The sequence below is a fragment of the Osmia lignaria genome, chromosome 16 (genome assembly GCF_051020975.1).
Source record: "Osmia lignaria lignaria isolate PbOS001 chromosome 16, iyOsmLign1, whole genome shotgun sequence".
Lineage (NCBI taxonomy): Eukaryota > Metazoa > Arthropoda > Insecta > Hymenoptera > Megachilidae > Osmia > Osmia lignaria.
Window position 1 is genome coordinate 3,391,957 of NC_135047.1, and position 20,914 is coordinate 3,412,870.

Genomic DNA, 20,914 nt, shown 5'->3' on the forward strand with positions numbered 1-20,914 from the left:
GAAGTAGTCCGCGTTAAAGCTCGCCTCGGAGACCGAACATTTCCATTCCTCGAACTTTCGTTCCTGCGACGCGTCGAGCAAAGCAAACGTGCCACGACTACTACTCTTTTGTTCTTTTTTTTAGTTTCTAACACGAACACGATTGGCATTCATACGACCCACTTTTGAAAATAAAATTCAATCATGAATCAAGGGGTGAAATATCGCTTCAAAGAGTGTTTTATGATCTTGTCAATTTTCCTGTGATACGGAATTTTCTTCCGCGTATTTGATTGGCACAAATGAATCGCGGCGACGTGCGATGCGTGCATAATCAGCGCATCCATCTTGGCCGGAAATGCATTAAATCCAAGGCATCCTCGACGCTGTGATTGACGACTTTCGCGGAACTTTGCCAACCTCGACTTGCCCCGTCGCGATAAGCAATTACCACTTTATGGTTAAAGCAGGGCTCGAGCAAGAAGTGTATGCGAATTTTGTGAACGGTGAACGTCAGCTTCCTTATTAGTCGTATCGATAATGCATTAGGGATCAATTCGAAAATCCGTGAACCTTCGAACTATTTTAGCGAAACAGCGATTTTTATGGAACAGCGATCGATCAATCGTTTGCATTGTGCTGGGTGAATTGACAAATCCACAGCCATGTAGCTTTGCGGAACTTTCTGTTAAAATAACTATTAGTTGCGCGCGTGATTCGACACCGTAGACGATTCAAAGGGAAATCGAGTTAGCATCGAGGTGAATGGAGTAAAAGCTGGAGAAAAGTAGGAGCAATTCTTGGCACGCTGAAAGCTTTCTCCGTTCGATTTGTACGAATACCGAGTACGCTTAACGCGATTAACCAAAATATCCCAGGTCTTCCAGTGGACCTAGTACAGATTTATAACGATTCTTTCAATTTTCAATCGCTGCAATGTAGAATTTCTTACCCGCAATATTCAGTGAATTATATTAAATGTATGAAGAGAGAAAACGTCGAAAAAGTGACAAAACCTCTTACAGAAAAGACTTGCTAATAAAAATTGCAAGTATCATTTTAGAAGATTGAATCTAGCGAAGATGGTTTTCTGAAGTTGCCGAGAGAACGTTATTAAACTTCTCCATAACCTGTACCAGTACTTTCATCTAGTCACATTAAAATCTTCAAGAGTTCCTCTACGACGATCACCTGTTCCGCATTTATCACGAGAACGTGGGGATGCTTGAAAAAGAGAAGGAGAGAGAGTCTCTCGAAGAATATGGAGATGTTCCGTCTGCATTTACATTTTAATGCCGTTCCGAATGTATTCTCGCATAGTGAGAATTCTAAAAAATGCAACTCCTCTCCTCGTCATCTCATAAATTCTCTGATAGCAGCAGACGAGACGTGTATCGTAACAACGTTTACCCCGTAGAAGTAGGAGCCAGTCGAAAATCAAGAATCATACGTTGGAAACGAAAGGAGAACGTTACATTCCCTGAACAATTCCACATTCGTCATATAAATTCAAGTTTGAATAGACTTTAATTTCATAAAATTTCAATGGAAACCCTTCACACATCCCCTAAGTGGAAGCTTCGATTTTGGAAGGGTTAAATTTCAATTCGTGCCGCGATTAAAATCATTTTCGAAACGATAAAAAGGAACGATGAGCAATCGTGGTGGGCAGCTAAAAGATGATAGCTCGTAATAAGGTATTTCGAGAGTGTCGGGATCGTTTCTTTTATCGGTGTTCGCATTTAAATGCAAAGTATTATTCAAATGCTAGTCTCCCTTCGAACTGTCTCTCAGTGCACCCTCGTCCTGTCCCTTATTGCTCTTTCTTGTTACTTCGCTCTCTTATTGTCTCTGTTTCTCCTTTGCTCGTACCCTTTCGTTCAAACTCTCTTTCTCTCTCCAACTATCCAATTCGATATCTTCTGGCTAGGCTCTCTTTCTCGCCGCTGGTTCCACGCAGCTGAGACGCCCCTGGGACAAGAGGCTTCATTTCCTGATATTCAAATGCGCTCAAACATCATACCCGGCCATCGTGTGCCCTGTGGAGGCGCTACGCCGCGGTTTCCGCGCGGATAAGCCGGTTCAACCCTCTGCAACCCTCGATGCACTCTCCGTTGCATCCTACGCCCTCCTCTCTCTCTCTCTTACACGCCGGGCTACGTCGAGCGTGTTCCCGGTGGCGGTGCTCGCGTTGGAAAATGCAAATCGCCGTTGTGAGAGCAACGGTTATGAAATCGTAAGGGAGACGTTCGTTCTCTTCTCTCTTGCTCTCTGCCATTTTTTTTTCCAGGTGGTCGACTGTTATAACAGAGTCACAGTGGCTCTTTTTTTCGTCTCGCACCCGTGGAATTGCATTGGGCCTGCGATAGCTTCAAAAGAACGCTTCGTGGCTGAATATTAAAGCCAGATATCGGGAAATGATGTTCAAGAAGGAAAGAGAAATTTTGAGAAGAAGTTGCTTCGAAAGAATTTCTCGTAGATTGATGTACTAATTTTGGTAATCAAAAGGAGCTCTTGGCAGCTGCGACAAGTTGGAAGCGAAATCAATACGAACGACTTTCGAACGCGTAAGCTCGTCATCCTCCTCAGCCAACTCTCCGCGTTTTTCGCGAGCGTACTTCGCAAACAACCAACTTTTCACATTCTTTTCTCTCTCCATCCACTCAGCCCTATATTTCCCGGCGTTCCGGAGAAACGAGTCTATACCAACGCGTTCAATATGCTCGCTCGTAGAACATCCTCTCCTTTCGGTAACCAGCTTTCCTTCTTCCCACGAAAAAGGAGGAAAAAATATTCGAAAGGAAGATAAAAACGAGGTACGTGAATTAGAAATGACTCCGGAACTGGAGAACACAGCGAAAAGAGAGTCTGTTGCTGGTTGGTCGAGCGCGGACCAGGAAGAAACTCCGGGATACGACGTACGAGGAACAAACAGGAGGAGAGGGTGCGATTTCTTCGACTACACTTTTCGTAGAGGGTGGAATGGGAGTATTGAATCTTGGATGAGACGGACCGACGACAAATTGAAGGATCAAAGTGACAGAGAGAAGCTTACGCCGCGGTTTATTGTTCCGTCTTTCGCGTGTCTTCCGGTAGGAGACTGCTGGTTTCTCGAGATTTACACGCGAACCGAACGTGGACGAAAGCCACGTCGATTAACGTCGTCTTTGCTTCGTGACACGAAACATCGATCATCTCAAATGGAAATTTATACCACAGATTTGTCATTTCTTCCAATAACACGTTCCTCCTTGTTTAAAATAGCTGGTAATAATAGTTTAAAGCTCTTTGACCCAGAGGTGTCTATCACTTTTTCAGAGAGATGACTGTCAGAGGAATTTAATTAACGCGTTTCATTTAGACACCGAGCAGAGGAAGACTGATATTATTTTGAAAGATGCAATAAGAAATTCTTCCACAAAGTTTCTATTTTCTCCAAGAGACAAGCTAGTCTGTCAGATTCTATCGAGAAATATTTTCAACTGAATTGAGGAGTAAAACTTTCCCATCTATTTGTTCGACAATTCCTACGTGGCTGTGTTCGTATGAGAAACGCGTAAGCACGGCTTAGGCACTCGGACGAAAAAAAGTCAAGATTTTATTCAATATACGCGGTGATTGAAGTTTATTCGAGCGGTGCATCGCGTTACCGTCTGCTTTTCATACGAACGGTGTTCTCGAAGGCCTCGTCGAGCGTTGATGAAAAAACCAACTATGGACCCGGAGATGGTGCAGGAAAAAGTGGAGGATAAAGACAGGTGAGCCAGGAAACAGCATGGAGAAACCGGGATATTTCAGCTGACCTTATTAACCCGTTTCGAAGAATTCCCACGGATTTCGTTGGACCGAGTTACGAACGGTGATTCTCCTCGATTCTCGTGCGAGTTTCGTGGCTCTGCGAGAGTATTGTACGGAAAAAGGAGAAAATTCAAAGTCCCGAGGTAGAAATTTCCAACTCTCTTTTCGCGAAATTTCGTCGAGTATCCGACATTCGGTCGACGTCACGATTTCATAATGTTATTTCCACAGAAGAGACTACTTTCTCCGAAGGTATTGTAATTAAAAATGATTCCACTTACGTAACGTAATTAGCGATAAGGAGTTGAAAATTGTCCCGTTGAAAAATACCGAATAACAGAGTACATTGAATCCTCTCTGAGATCACGAAGACGACGGTGATTCGTAAGATAATAAATTGGCGAGTTTACAAAGTAAATTTCAACAACGACACTCGATAAATTCCAACTTCTCGAAACGTTCATCTCGCGGTAGATACCCGTGGCGTTCAGTATTACGCTTGTTAGTGGCTCCTGTTTCATTACTCACGCCGCGAGGAAATTTATTAGACAAACTGGCGTCACTTAGAACGACATCATTCATTCTTTTGGTGCTCAAGATGCCTGGCTGTTTCCCGCCCCCGCATCCCGTGGAAAATTTAGCTCACCACCGTCATATTTCACGGGAAGAAGGTCGCCCGGCGCGGATCAGCCTAGCGCCAGCTAAGCGGCAGCAAAGTTTTTCCTCGCTAGATGTAATTAATAATCCTGAATACACGCGCGTTCTACGCGAACGTACAATGGTAACACCAGCTATTCTCGCCCCCCGGAACGTTGTGCTTCAACATAATGGAAGGGTCCCAGAAAACACCTAGAGTGTTACAGCATTTTATACAGGGTGGGTCGGAAACGTCTTTCAAAGACAAGATTCGAATCGAAACCTACTTCGTTGAGGATAACGAAGGGAATCGCGAGCGGCAAAATTAACTCGCGCAAAGGAAAGACAGGAAATGGAAAAAGGAAACGTGTTTCATCCAAGACCAGCTCGTTAGAGAACTACGTTTCAGACTAGTCACTTCCTGTAATGTCATAAACGCCTAGCAAATGGTCTACAAGTAGCGAAACATTAAACGGCTGCTTTCGCACAGTACCCGTGTCAGAGGCGACAAAACTGCGAACCGTTGTTCTTTGAAAGTATCCATTAATCTCTGCGTGTCGCTACTTGCCGCACGTTTTCTGCGTGTTTCCACCCACACAGGATCCGAGACAACATACTCAACCCTTCGGTGTCTTATAATTAAGTACGTATTTGATTGTACGTCCTGGTTAAATAAAATTGGTTAAATTAGAAAATCAACTACTTTAACGTAAGACCGGTGTACTCGACAAATATTCACCTTTCTAGGAAACGAAACCTCGTATTAGCAGCCTTAATTCTGTTGCACATTTCCGATTAATATTTGCATAGAGAATCAGTATTCCCACGGTTGTACCATCAAGCCGTAGGTGGATTTTCTACGTTCAGTGACCAAACGGTGCACGCTTTTACGCAAATTACATCGCGCCATTCGCGCTAGCTTTAAACCGAATTCATAACGTCGGACAAACTGCATCTTCCAAGTATTAAAGCATTAAAGTAATTGTTTCCAGCCAGGATAATACGAGTGACCCGGACGGGAAGCTCGAATAATTAATTAATTCGTGGGTTCGTTGTAAACAACAAGCTCTGAGAAATAATTCCAACAATTTTCTCCCCCTCGATCGTTGACTCTTTTCCAGCTTAGCGATATCATGATACGGGGCGTGCGTTTTAGTTTCTTTCCGCGAGCAGGGTTCACCGGTAAATCTGGATGTACCGTAGAAGAAACTGCTGCTTGTGAACACGGTCACTATATACGGTTTAATTAGAGTGCTCGTAATAAACGAACCTTGCCCGGGCAACTTTAAACTTGAAAAGAGCGGAGAAGGGAAGAGCCACCGAGGAAATTGCGTGTTTCGTCCAGGGACTGCTAGTTGCATCCAGCAATAAGGCTTACCTAACCTGAACAACCTTTTTTAACCCCTCCGACCCGGTGCTTAGCGTTCACCGACAGAAACTTCGTCGCACATAAATTTTCCTAAATCTTCGCGGTGCTACTTTTCAATTAGGTACATCTGTAATAATTATAATTTCAAGCTCGAGTTTCGTCCAACAAGGATGGAAACTAATTTACTTAAAAAATTTTCAAAATTATTTTCATTTGAAAGGGCACGAAAACCTCTATTTCGAGTGACAATTTCCTGACGCTTTCTAGTCCCCGCCATAATCGAGGGGAAGAAACAACGGTACGCGACAAGATTAGGTGGCGGGCTAACGAAACGTCCTCGTGAACGATAACGAACTCGAAAAGCGCATTTCGAGATTAGTTTTCGCGGGAAAGCGAGAGCTAGGCGAAGCTGCAATGTCTGTTCGGGCCCGGAGAAAGCTTGCTCGCGAACGAGATAACGCGAAATGGAGAGGGTGGATGAGTCTGTTAGCGATGAAAATAATAGGGACGCTGGAAAGTGCAGGCTGAAGCGTCAGGGGCTTTCGAGTGGTGCTCGAAAACGGAGAGACAGAGAAGTCGAACGACAGAGGAGCGTACGACGCCGGATGGAGAGAGACAGGAGAGACCTCCATTCGGGGAGAAAAGTGTAAGAATGGAGAGTGGCGGCGAAAAGAGCAGAGGGTGGAGAAGGATGGACCGGCGGTGGTGGTGGTTTGTCGAGAGCCGGGAAATAAGTTTTGGAAGGGTGATAAATCGGCGAGCCTCGCGGAAAGTGAGAACAACCCTATTTGCATGTCCCAGGTTTTGAAATGCTTAATAAAATTTTACATTTGAAAAACTTGGATTACATTAAATTTTTTAAATGCACTAAGTAACTGATATTCGTAACGTTGAAACACGACTTGCGTAAATTAGATCTCGTATATTCCGAAATACCCTGTGAAACAAAGCTACAAAGGGTGGGTTGAAAAAGGGAGACGGCTAAATACGGAAGCAGTTACTCTCGGGAGCCGGATAGAATGTTACAACGAGGAATGTGGACCTTGTTGGTCAGGTTCTCGCTCTTTAACCCTTTTAACGCGTACGCTATGTGAACACACGGGCGTACAATGAACTTGACCGGGCTGTTATGGTTGTAGCTGTGGAGTACGAGCTGAGCTGCAGGTATTACGAGGGAAAGAGCTACAGATTTACGTCCGCGTCGAAGGAGATGCTCGTCGGGCGTGTATTAAAGAGCGAGCTCAATCTTGACGCGAGAAAATTTATCTTAGAATTTAGAAGCAGTTTTTCAAACGTTTGCAATTTATTCTCCTTCGTCGAGATCAATTTGCAAATACATTTTGTAGTATAATAAAAATAATTCAAAATTTTTTAATCTAATTACATATTTACTTACGAGAGTCGATCCATCTCGCTCGATAATCAGCCAGAAGCAGTAGGAATAATTCTACTCTAAAAGTATTCATTAGAAACGAAGGAAATTCAATGAAATTTTGTAATAAAATCGGCTGGTAGCAACAGTATACGGTTTCGTTGAAAGAATAACGAGAAAAGGGGTTGATATAATAAATATTCCATCGTCGAGGGAAAATTCCTGGCGAACAAATTGCGCAACGACTGGTGGGTCCGCGTTTGCTCTAAGCCTTCATTATAAGGCGACCAAAGTTATCGGGTAAGGATAAAATTAATTAGCTTAATTAGCGTCTTTGGGCATCCCATAATTCTCCTTCATTAACGGAGTAAACTAGAATACCCGGCGTTATATCCAGAAATTACATCTCGCAGTTTCGCGACCGGCTCAACCGGAGGCCAGAAATACGAGACATTTTTTCCCCAGTGGTATAATTTTTACAAAGATCAGCGCCGACCAGTACGTCGCTATCTACTCTTTTCCCGCGTAGCTTTTGCGGTTTGCAGCCGTTGCACCGGCTCTTCCCATCAGCCCGAAATACGAGACCTGAAAGACCCGTTCCATCGGCTTCCAGGTCGAGCAGACAAAATTTCACCGGAAAAATCGCGCAAGATATTGAAATTTTTGACTGTTCTCTCCCGCGTACACGTGTGTCCATCTCTACCTCGTCTCTCTACTTTTTTGTCACTCTTTTCGCTTTTTTCCTGAGTGCAATTTGTGTGGATGCTTGGAAAAATTAAAACACCACCTATCAATGAATTCCTATTCTTAATGATTAAAATTTGAACGCGTTAAAGGTTAATGGAAAACCGTGATAGTAACAGAATCGATTAAGATACGATAGATTTATTGTGGGAAAACAGGTGTTACAGGAAACATCGGTGTTTCCAGGAGATCAAACGGTTTCAATTAGTCGGTTTTCAAGCGTCATCGAGATGAAAGCAACGCCAGCCTGTCCAGAGACGGGGTGCGAAGGATCGATTTATATCGAGGGTTGGAAAAATCACGCGGTTCGACGCGGCGGATGATCGGCACGCAAAAATCATCCTCTCGCCGACCGACTGATGGACGAACGAATGAAAAAAAAAAAAAAAAAAAAAAAACGAGCAAGAAAAGACAAAACGATATCACAGCGAAACGAGAGAGTGGGAATGAAGAGGGATGGTGAATGAACAAGCCTGGGAAAAATGTTTGACGAATGTCGACGAGGGTTGCATAGCCGAATTACGGCCTCGACTGGATTTTTCTCACGTATACCCCCGACATACGAGTGTAGTCTCCATATTTTTTCGAAGATTTTCACCCGACACTCCGTGATTTTTCACGCGTTTTCATTTCACTAATATACTTCCGTTGCCTTCGATTTATTCGACGAGATGTACATTGTTTGTCGTTGCTAAAAATTGAAAAGAACAGGGGAAAAGAATTTTTTTCTATTAATTAAAAGTTTGATCAATCTTCGTTACTGTTTACTTTTCTAAACACAGGTTGTTCCTGTGGAAAGAAAACTACCAAGTGGATAATATTCATGTGCGTATAAAAAGAGGGAAATAAAAAAAAACGAATGAGAAACACGAGGGAGACAAGAACGAGAAAGTAGTGAAATATGCTTTACGACTGGCGACGAGGAGCATATTTGAATTATGAGATTTAAATGTGCCGCGAACGTGGTTAGAATCAAGCGAGCTGTTCCTTCTCGTCCTCTATGTACGCTTATGGACATGTGTTTGCGAATGTGCCTACCGCGGCTCTCAATTTCGTAATATTTTCCGGTTGTACGCTTTAAACGCGTCCAGTTAGACGAAAAAATAAATCACCCACGACCTCGGTTTTATAACTTCCCCGGAATAAGAAGTATAAAAATTTGATCAAACTTCACCTCTCGAGGGTTGAAAACGAAATTGCGTGAATTTCACGGGACGCAACAATTTACCGAAAGCAGGGTCGATAAAGAGCGGGTTAGAATTCACGGATACGGGATCGAACGCGGATGGAATACGTAAAAGCTTCGCAGTCGAAGAAGAAGAGCGACGGTTGGTTAAGAAACTCGGTCCTCTCGTTTCCGTACTTTCCTTCCCGCGAAATTTATACGCAGCTCGAGTAGAAAACCGCTATCTTTTAATTTATGCGCCGACCTGGGAATTTAATATTCTCCGAGTGTCTAGGACGCGTGCCACTCGCCTTTTCTCCTAGTCGAATGAGAGCCAAAGAACGAAGCAACGAGTACGAAAAGTAGAAATAAAAGAAGAAGAAGAAGAAGAAGTGAAGCTGTGAAATAAGGGGTAGAAGTTGAAAAGGTACAAGTCTCGAGGGTCCTGTTTCGCAAGGCCCAACCTTAGCATTCCAAGAATCAGCTTGAAGGGTTGGAATCAGTGAATTAGGAATGCTAAGCTCTCTCTTCCTTACCAACAAAATTTCGTTAATTATAAAGACCATATTTTATATTGAAACTAACGTGGGTCACCATTTCCATAATTGGATTTAAAAATAAAAGAAACTCAAATCTAAATAATTACTATGGCATTGGTGGACCAATGCTGCTGCACCAGAATGTGGTACAGTGGGAAAAATATCTCTATGCAGCGTAATGCGTACACGCAATGGCTAATTAGGAATATTGCTATCTTGCTAGCGCAGCTGAGCGCGTTGTTTCGCGGTGTGGAATCAAATAAGCGCTTGGATTACGCTGGATTATATTCGTACATCTGTAACGCGGCTAATAATTTGCTGGAAATTATAGGACCCGTTGCGAACAAAATTATCCGCGAGCGGAATAAAACGTGGCGCGTGATCACTGATTTTTCTAATTCGACACCCGAAATCTCAATTCCTCGACGTTTTTTGTATTTTTGATTTTTCGAAAAATCTGAAAAAATTCACAATCATAAAGAAACATGGCTAGAATATTCTAGAATTTTTTCAGATTTTTTGAACGCCATTAAATAGGGAAAATATGGCAAAATCCCTGTAACTACCCTTCCGATTGAGATACAGGGTTGAAACTTGCAGTACAATGGTTTTTTATTATAAGCTATAACACTTTTGATCATCTTATCCTGCCATACCCTTTTCGTTTTCCTTTCCTAGCGTGACATTTTTCAAAAATTACCGGTACCTCGCTCGTTGCGATTTGATTTTTAATTACAAATCTCTCTTACAGCGTTTATCGGTTTCGTCAAAGAAATCTTCAAAGTCAAAGCAGATTAATAAACGTGAAAGTCGTACTTCCGGCGTTCCTTTCTCGCGCGAAAAGGTAGTTCGCGCGCGAATTAATGTCGCGAATTTACCGGGCTGGTTCTTATCGCTTTTCAGAGCCATGAAACCGTGGCGGCATCCCTTTGAGGTCTTATCCAATCCGTCCGTAACTTGGCGCGCCATTTCCGACCGTATAATTGGCAGGAGTCGAACAGAAAATTCCGCGAGTCGACGTACAAAGACGCGTCGAACGGTCGATCGGCGATTCGAACTCGCCTCGTTGAACGCAATTTCGCGTCGACGAAACGCGACGCCGGGCGTCTGTGAATCGTTCGACTGAAGCGTAAGCAAACCTACGGCTAAACGGCGTTTATTAGAAAATGTTAGCAGAAAGAAGGACACGGTACTCGTCGAATAAAAAGATTCGAAAAGATATTCCGAGTAGAAAAAGATAAATTTTTAAACAAGAGAATACTTGATCCGCAGCACACCGTACCGTGGCAAAGGCAATTTAGAACTTTCCATACGCTCGCTGTATATGTATGTTAATTACTTGCAATTCGAGGGATCTCGGATCCTCCAGCGAAGGATCTTTACGACGTAACTTTCTTTACCGTGGCTCTTTATGGGCCAACTTTCAACCCTCGAAGACAAAGCGCGATTCCTGCCTTCGCGACCAACCACCAGGCGCAATCTAATTATTATTTTTGCATTAACGAGATTGCTCGCCGTTGTAATAGCTTCTTAACGAAATGATATTAAATTCAATGGAATGGTTGAAAAATTTTTCAAATTCTATACACTTGAATATGGATCGACGAGAGTTAATCATCCCAAAATACCCTTTGATGTCGGATTCAATGAACAGACAGCTTCTGCTAAATGTACAGTGTGCAATTACAGCAAACGTAACGTTGCACGGAGTAGTTAGAGCGAATGTCAACAAGACTCTGTTAAACAAGTTGCTTAATCTACGGATCGACTTGCTCGGAATTGATACAAGTTGAGCCAACTTCGAGGGAGGATGCAGCCGTTTGTACATTCACAGACATTTCGCTTGTCTTGACCAGTTGAAACGTCGTTGTCATTCTCGATTAAGCGGATCTCGACAGAAAAGTGTGATAATCAAACGCGACGATGATAAATTTTTAAACCGTGTTTTCTTTCGCTACGAATAAGAGCTCGTTTTAATTCTACGTTATGATCAACCGGATTCTTTTGAGCTTCCTAACGCGAAGGAAATGTAATTTCCTCGCTCTCGATCGAGCCAGGGTTCGCGGCCAATAATAACCTAATTATTATTTTTGCATTAAGGCGAACGATCGTCAGGAGCAAGCAAACGTCGAGAGGCTACGAGCTACCAGCGAAATTATTCCCGAAAGAGGTAAAGCAAACAGCGCGGCGCTCCGTGCTCATTAAGGTGGACGTCCTTTATGAAGAGGGAAATGAGGTTCCATCGAAGAGTGGAGCAACGCGGGCGGAACTGGAAAAGGAGATAGAATAATCGTTGGTGCTCGTGCGGCTTCCTCACTTTTCACCACCACGTCAGTTACAAGGTTGTTCTAGTCGACGGAGCAATTATCTCTCGCTAAAGTGCCCTCGCCATCGCCTGCTTCGAGCACACACACCCCCGCTTCTCGCCCCCTACCGACAGAGAATTTCAGTTAACTGAATTTTTCTTATCGTTGCGCCACGCTGAATTTCTTCCATCTTCCCTCCCTTACCCCTGGCCGTCACAGATTTCGTTAAATTGAAGAGGAACCCCTGACACTTGGCTTATCGTACCTTTTGTAATTCGGACAAAACATTCTTGTTGCTGTTGTTATTAAAATGCTCCAATATTTCTTTTGATTGTAACGAATTTATTTTAACCGATGGAGGATCTTCCGGTTCGAGTAAATTGAAAGTATAAATTACATATAAGGGATAGCTGGACGAGGGTGGAGGATGATGGTTTCGGTCGTCGTTCGAGTCAGTTATGCCCCGAGCGTGATACACGTACCAATCGCGATGCTTCGACTTGCCTTCCAGCTCGTACATCCGGATATCCCTGTGGAACTGGTGCTTTCTGAACGCGTTACGCCTATCCTCTGCCTCCTACAAACCGTACGTAAGAAAACCCGCGCTGGAATGCCGGGCACGATGCTTTCGACCTAAGTGGAAATATATCAGACCTGGAACGCGTTATTTTCCAGCAACCGAAGCGGAGTTAATTCGCCTGGTCAGTTTGAAGATCCTGGAACGTTTCGAGTTAGAAAGGATACTTTTTAAGGAGTTCAATTACAGGCAATGATATTTGAATTCTGATTTTCTGCTTTGATTACCGTGCACGTAAACTTCGAACATTATTGAAATTACAATAGATTGCAACTTCATGGTACACGATTGTGCGATACATCGATCGAGGAAGCCTCGAGCATTCGACATTTCACTCCCTAAATTGGAGTGGTTCTCAAAAGGAGCAGTGTATAGAATCGATTTGATTGAAACATTTGATGAAAATTGGTTTCAGTTAAATAATGGTACTCTTAATAATTATACGAAACTTCGTGCAACGATTTGCTAAGAATGTTGAAAAGAGAAGGAAATTTCATTTCTTCGGGGTATCTAAACTACAACGGTACCGAGAGAGTATCAATTTAACCTCCATCATCTCGGCAGAAGGAAATCTCGAGGCGCAACGGTATTGTGCCGATATCTGATCAGCTCGATCGGAATCGGCGACGGGAAAAGAAGTTGCGCGGCTGATAAAATATTCAGAGCGCGCCCATCAGCCCAGGGCTGGAAAATTAGATTCGTCCGGAGTTGGAAAACCTCCATTACTATTACCGTCGCGAGGGTAAAGTAATCCGAGAATGAGACTCGTATAAGACCAGATGAAGGCGTTTATATTTTCAAGATTTCCACGCCACGCCATTAGAATTCCCGTCGCCTGTCGCTCCTGTCAGGAGAATCAATTTTCCCAGAGAAAATGGACGCGTTATGCATAAACATTTTCGTCAAAGTCCCTTCTATCCCGCACTTCTGATTTTATTATTTCGACAATCGTAAAGAAGAATCGTATTGAATCTTATCTTCCTTTTATCATTCTCTTTATGGCAACACCGATCGTTTCTTACAAGTTTTATATTTCCCAAGATTTGAAAATTCTCAGAGAAAAAACGTGAAATGGTTTGTATTTTACGATTTGACATAAGACGAATCAATTTATGGGCGCAGGGTGAGAATCATGATGGAAAATTGGGGGATCTATTAAAATTTTACAACGAACCGTAGATAGAGGTGTAAATAACGAGTAGTTATACGAATGTCGAATGAAATGTCGTTAAGGTTTGCCCCTCTGATTTGGCTGTTTCGAGGGGAAAAAAAGATCTCTTCGAAGCAACGTGGAAGTTCAAAGAGTTTCCGGACCACGTTATTATACTCCGACCAGCCGGTGTCCAATTAATTGGGACCGAAAATGAAGTCCCTCGGGAGCCGTCTAATCGATCGCATCGGCACAAAGCACGCGGTGACGCAAGGAATACTTAATTGAACTACTCTGCCCTTTGTCGGACCTCTTCTATTTTCTGCACCCCCTTTTTTAATAGAGAACGGAGAAATCTAATCGCATCCCCTAAGATAGATCACGTCCATTCACATTTCGGATCGAAAAGTCTCGCCAGAAGAAACGCGCGTCTAATAACTATAACTCAACATCTTTACTCAATTTTCAAACAACGAAATCTTGGCTAATGTTCTTCCATGCGATCGTAAAACTATGCCGAAATTCGTGGCGACATATTTTCACGATTCATCGTTGGTAATTTACGATCTTACCGGCTCGTAACACTTTCAGCCTCGCGAATTCGTCCCCTTTTCCTTTCGCGTGTCCTCCTTACGATCCCTCCACCAGGCGACTGTATTCGTCTAATAAACATTATGGAAAGCTCTCCGAGATGATACACGGCCGCAGTTAAATTACTTTAATCCGTTTTAACAGCGAAACGCGATGGGACGAGCGACGCACTAGAGCGAGAACGATGTTGCGCTCCGTCGAGAAGATAAAGGGCTATTACCGAGATGAAACATTCTTTTTTCTTTGTCTTTCTCGCCTTTTTCGGAGCGCCGTTCTTGCTGATTACAGCTGTTTGATTAATCTGCCGGTATATTCTCGCTTGAAGCTTTAATTTCGCGAATCACGCCGCGATATCGTTGAACGTTGCTCCGAAGCTTTTTATCCGGACAGCAGTTAAGATGAATACTTTGGTAGATAAGATGAAAGGAAGAAAGTAGAAGAAGAAAAGGTAGCGGTAGTAAAATTTTACCTCCGATAGTGGCCTTTAATGAAGGGGTTAGAATAAGCATGAACAAGCTGAGCAGCTAGATTTAACTTTGATTATCTTAAAATCGCGTCAGCTTCGATGGTTCCCAAGGATTTCGCGTTAATTTAACCCATTTTGGTTCGTTCTTATTATGCTAATCTACCAACGATGCTAATTTTATTGTAATAATAAATCAAATAATTATAGACAATTTATTTGCTCGGAAAGCATTCTAAGTTTCTTTGTTTAATTAACATTTTTAACACTTTGGGGATTTAAGTTGCAACGGAAAGGCGTGGGAAACGGAAGTGTGCGGCGCGACCCGAAAATTCGGCTATTCCGTGGAAAGCAGCAATTTCATGAAGGAGAACGTTCAACGCTTCCTGGTTGCCAAAACTTATCGCGTTTATTTATCGCGGTTGCTAGTTTAACCGACATTTAATTAGACCGGAAAATGCATCACTTTCGTTCGCGGCAACAACAAGTTTCCCCTCCTAAACAAGCTGTGAAAACAAGGAAAGCAACTTTTCCTCGTTCATCGATTCGCGCATTAAGCTTCCGGAAGTTAAGTCGCGATAATTCAAACTATTTACGTACGATACGATCAAGAGTAGCGGCGTAAATCTGGATTAAAGACGACTTTAATTAAACTCGCTTTCTTGAACGGGAGAAATAAAAAGAGTACTTTTATTCTTGCTTAATGCTTCTACCCGCTTAATCCCTGAAATTACTCGCTTCGCAAACGGTAGAATGAAGTCGATTAAGTAAAACAGGCGAACTTGCGATTACACTGATTGCGAAATTTTACATATGTATTACCACACCTGCTGTATAAATACCTTTCACGCGAGAAGTGAAATGTGTAATTTTCGCTGTTCTTCCTTATTACTATTTTCGATTAAACTATCAAATAGATTCGTAGCAATTTACAAATTCTCAAGTTAATTTTTTAACATTCAATTTATTTTTCTACGTACCTAATGATTTCAAAGCGCCACTCAAACTGTCAAGCTGCATTAATTGATAGAGGGGCTAATAAGTTCGTAAATGGCGATTCGTGGAAATAGGAAAGGGTTCGGGTGTTCGTAAGAAGGTCGCCAGGCAAGGGAAAAGGAATTATCCGCGACACGCGGTCTATCCGCGAGGCATAAATGAATCAAACAAGTTTCGAGGGCTATTAAAGTTGAAATTTGATTTACTACCTACCGTCGATTACCGTTCTAACTGCTTGCCTGCTTGCCTGCCAGCCAGCCTGGATAAGTGAATCGACGAACTTTGACTTTGCACTTGAGAATTTCCCACTCCAGTTTCGCGTAAATCCAGGAAAACTCAGCTGAGAAACAGAGACGAACAGACCCGTACGCGTGCACATGCGAGGAACTAAAAAGTGACACCAATTTGACGGACAAATTTTCCGATACGAAGCAACCGGCGATCTGTACAGAAGGACGAGCGAACACGTACTGACCTGAGTTTAATCGAGCTCGCGATGTTTTGTGTATGTTTGGAAAGACGACGCTCGACTTGTGTTTACATTCGGCTATGAGATCATACCATTCACGCGTTCAACGACTAATACAAGAAATAAGTAAATAATATATTCAACCGTTGCGCAGATTTCTTCGTTCGTATATTCGTTGATGGTTTCAGGGAAAGGAAAATTTAAAATAAAGCTCGGCCATTCATAATTGAAAAACGACAAGTCTGTCTCGAGGAACTGGCAAAGTAAATAATAGACAACGGTATAACTGGTTCATACTTTGAAAAGCTTTTCTCTGTAGCTCGCGAGTAACCGCTGCTCGGTGAATAGCAAATTCCGTCAAGCTTTTACACACGTACACGTGGGTGTACCTACTGTTAAAAAGAAACGGTAGAGACGGTGGTTGTTCACGAGCATAGAAGGCTCCGTTGGTTTCTACGAGAGTCTGAAGATTTTTCGACGGGTTTCGGTTTGGATCTGGAAGACAGTCACGTAGCAAGAATTTTCGTATCCTCGTTCCTTTCGTGGACGCGTCGTCTGCGAGCGATTCAAACCCTCCCCTTGAAAAGGAAGATCGAAGATCTCCGAGATTCGACTGGCTCGTTTCGGAATCTCTCTGCTGGAACTACGTACCAAGGAACGATCCACTTTCGTAGGGTCATCGCGTATAATAAATTTATCGCTGATTCGATTTCATCCGGATCTATCGGTCGAACGTGACAGATTTACCCTCGGTTTCTATCTCAGCGAATTCACTGACTTCGCTTCCACATCCATTTGCGTAACGATGCATCGGTTATTATGTACACAGAGCGTGGACTGTTGGTAATAATTTGAATCGTAATTATCTCAAATTAATTACTTACGCGAAGAAACAGATCTTGCGTCTAATTGTATCCTAACGATGGCAATAACCGTCAGATCCTAACCGAGTTTCTCGCAAAAACGTTCTATAGTTCCGATTAATCGATAATTTATTTCAATATCGTATTTCGAGTATCATCATCGATAGAGACGAAAGAGAGAGATTGACAAAAGGATGAAAACTCGTATCGTCATGGATTATACCCGATCAAAATTGACGGCCAATCCCGTCCCATTCAATTTCGCGTTATTATTGAAAAGTTTGAAAATCGTAACGATAGCCGCGATAGCAAACCCGATAAATCATCGACGTTTATGCGTAAAATATGGAGAGTCTCGTCGAAACGTTCGCATCGTCCGACTCGTTTCTCCCTGCTGGAGTTGCTGAAATTTATGGAGGTCGCTCGTTTTACATAATAAAAAAAAAGAGAAGGGGGGGGGGGGGACAAAACAAAAGGCAGGAAGGGACAGAATAATGCATGCGGAACGTGGATTAAAACGCGACCGCATTAATTTGTAACGCGTGTATCATGCACCGTTTACGGGCCATAACGCGATACAGCGAACAAGACAATTAAACATCGCAAACGACGGGCCGGAATCGCGTGCGAGATAATTATCATTCGTTTTCGAATTAAACGTTCTCGGGTTAAGGGTGCTTCACCATCCGCGTATTCTTCCTTCTCTCCCCCCGGCATACAAATTTAACGAGCAACACTTTGCTGGTAAACGATTTAACGAAACCTGAATTTAATACATATCGGAATATTCAAGCTTCCCATAAAATCGCGAATATTTGACAGAATCCCTTTTTATTCTAAAATATTTACAATCAAAGAAACCGACAACGGAACGACGGATTTCATCGAGTCGCGCGGGATAAAATTCGTTATCGATTCGTTGAGAATTCCATTCTCGTCGGTCCATGGGTACCGGAAGAATCAAGTTATCGTTACGGCTGAAACACTCCGCGATGGTTCGAAGAAACTTGCGAAAGGAGAAGAGAACTATTCGAAGAATCATTACCGTCGTTCGTGGAACTTTCGCACCATCGAAAATTCCTCGGGAAAGGCATTCAGTCGAGCACGGCCCCGTCTGACGCGTCAAAAAGAGCAGGGAGCAGCTTTTCGATTTCCGTACCATTTTGTCCCCCTTTTCACGAGAACCGAGAAACGCTGGGAGAAAGGGTTGCCTGGCTGCTCTTATTGTCCTCACAGTTCTCGTAACGGTTCTACTCGGATTTCCATCCGGCTCTCTTCCTTCCACCCTTCTCTCTGTTTTTCCAACCCTTTTCCTCACTCTCGTACTTCCAATAATTGTTACAGCATGCCAACCAAACAGCGCATCTCGTTAGCACGACGACTCGTGATCCACGTTAACCCGGAAACAACCCTTTCTACCTCTGCTACTACTTTCTGCCTGGAAACGAATCGAACCCCTTCGACACTTCGCTGCATACGCAGCCTGTACTTTTTAATTTAAACGAAGGGCGCGATTCTAGGTCAAATTGTTAGACAATGCTTTTCGAACAAAGGATAGGGTTTATTCAGTTTGATGGAATGATAGAAAATGTGGACTAGTAAGCAGAAATGAAACGAGAGGATCCCTTCGAGTATCCCATATACCTACTTGTTAGACACCAGTTTCGAGTGAAACAAAAGGGAAGAAGCGGAAAAGCGAAGGAGAATAGGAACAATGAGATCGGTCAGAATCGGCACTGCGGCAAAGGGGATGAAAACGGTAGGGTGATCGCGAAAATCGGTGTTCCGGCAAACATCCCCACGAAACGGCCTCGTTTCTCCCTATTTTTTTTCTCTCTCTCTCGAGCTTTGCCCATTAAAACACGCGGTGATCGTTTACCCCTTTATCCCACGCGGTTCTCAATTCGAAGACTTTGAACGCGAATGGAAAATTGATCTACCACGGCCGTAGCGTTAGCAACTCGCGTAGTTCGTTTGATCTTTTACGGCTGGTGGAAGGTAATTTAGTAGCCGGCCAGTTTAGTAGCCGTTCCGGCTAGCAATTAATTAACCGTATTGAGAAAATGATATTGCAGGGGTTGCTGCATTTACCTGGTAGCCGTAACGGAAGTACGTCGTTAGAACTTTTATTGCCGTGTTAATGCAATTCTTCGTCGCGACGAAACTTTAGCCGGCTAATGCGAGCGCAGACTCTAGGTGGACGCGGGCTTGCAGACTGCATTTGCATCGCAAAAGAGAATCCTGGCCCCGTCGATGCAATTAAAAAACAAAAGGGATGGAAGGAGAAAACGGCAGGAAAATAAACGTCGTCGGACTCGTTACGAAACGCGATTCGTCGCGTTGACTAATGATCGCCGCGAAACCGGTGGAAATCCAACGAAATAAACGAATAAACAACGGGACAAAGCGTGAGGCTTGTCGGTGGAGACAAACGACACGAAAGAACGAGATCATCACCGCCCTTTTCGCGTAGAGTATCTTAAATATTAGAACGGTTTTCGATTTCAGAGGAAGTTCAGGCAACTTTTGTCAAAATTCATTAACTCGCACGATAAAAATTTGTCAGATAGACGAATCTGACGATCAATTTCGCTAGAGTAGAATCAGTTAAAAACGAGGGTTAAAGCAAAGTCCAACGCAAGATGGAACGCTCTGGGGTGTGTACAGTGTACACGATGCTTGCTGACGCGGTCGTAAATTCCTGTCCCACAGGGGATGGAACAGTGTTTCGAGGCGACGAGAAGGGAATCTCGTCTGTTCGTTACGTAGGAGAAAAGTGTGCCAGAGACGACGGGAGATTGACTTCGCGGGAACTTCTTATCATTCGCCGCGCAAACTCGCGGACCACCTTTTTTCCCTTCCATTTCGGCGGGAATTACTTTTGTTGGAAGGCTGTCTGGGACGTCTATTTGCCGAGCGAAGGGAACGGTTTCGGAAACTCGGTTCGACCGGGGACAAAGTCTGAAAGAGAATCAACTTCCTCCCGGCGTAATTGCTTTTTCGTTCTTCCCTTTTTGATGGCGTTCTCTGTTCATCCTCTCCCTTACCGCGCTATTCGACAACATGCTCTTTCGATACGAATGATTTTCCTAATCCCGAAATCATTTCACGATTAATTACCTGGCGTCAGTGGAACGTTAAACGATTGAAATTCTTTGATAAATTTACTGGGAAACACGCGAGCGTTGCGGGGATATAATTTTCTTTGTTCTAAGCGATAGTTATTCCCTGAAGTGTTGCTCGAACTTCCTCGTAATAAGTAGCTTTTCTTATCATAGGCTGTAAATAATGTATTACAACTTCCTCTTCTCGCAGGATCCCTAATACACGAAGCAACGATAGCATGCAACGTGCCCGGGGAAGCTTAACAGACGATTGCCGTGATAAGGCACGGCTAAGTGATCTGCGAGTAAGCTCTTTGCCTTGCTAAAGCATCAGAACTTTAAAACAGGGTCGCTTTTTTTCCACCGGCTGAAACTCGATCCATGACAAAACCTTTCAGCATGGAAAGTTATCAATTGTAATCGAAACAATGCGTGTTCTCGAACAAATCGGTTCCATTGCAACGAATATTTGAACCGTTCACGAGTTAAATAACTGCTCTTCGTTAATCCCTCTCCCGATCCCATCGATCGAAACATTTTCAACGACAATTACAGCAATCCTATCTTCTCGAGACAACCTCATCCGTTACGTACAGAAATTCATCTGTTCGTTATCCGTACTCCCATTGTTTCGAGGATCGTCGATGTTTCACGCAGTGCATAAATCTCTGGGTGCACGCCGAGAGGAACAACTGAACACACCAAGCCACATATCGTCCACGATATCGACGTTTCCTTCCCTTTCAACCCCCGCTTTCACCTTTCTCCTTCTACCTCTCTATCTCTACTATTC

At 43.3% G+C, this 20,914-nt stretch overlaps 1 protein-coding gene across 10 annotated transcripts in view; it reads right to left on the reverse strand.

The window, feature by feature from the left end:
- LOC117600657 (lachesin) overlaps positions 1 to 20,914 on the reverse strand; it is a 194,569-nt gene that overhangs the window by 75,747 nt on the left and 97,908 nt on the right. The window contains exon 1 of one of the 10 annotated variants that reach the window (XR_004580497.2): positions 15,899 to 16,547. The exons of 7 other annotated variants lie outside the window; for them this stretch is intronic. Coding sequence is in view for 2 of the 3 variants with exons in the window: in XM_034316367.2 (XP_034172258.2) it covers positions 15,899 to 16,064 (166 nt within the window). In the remaining variant the exon portion in view is untranslated. Of the gene's footprint in view, positions 1 to 15,898; positions 16,548 to 20,914 lie in introns of those variants that run through there. 2 more of the 10 variants (XM_034316367.2, XM_034316377.2) reach the window with 2 other exon arrangements.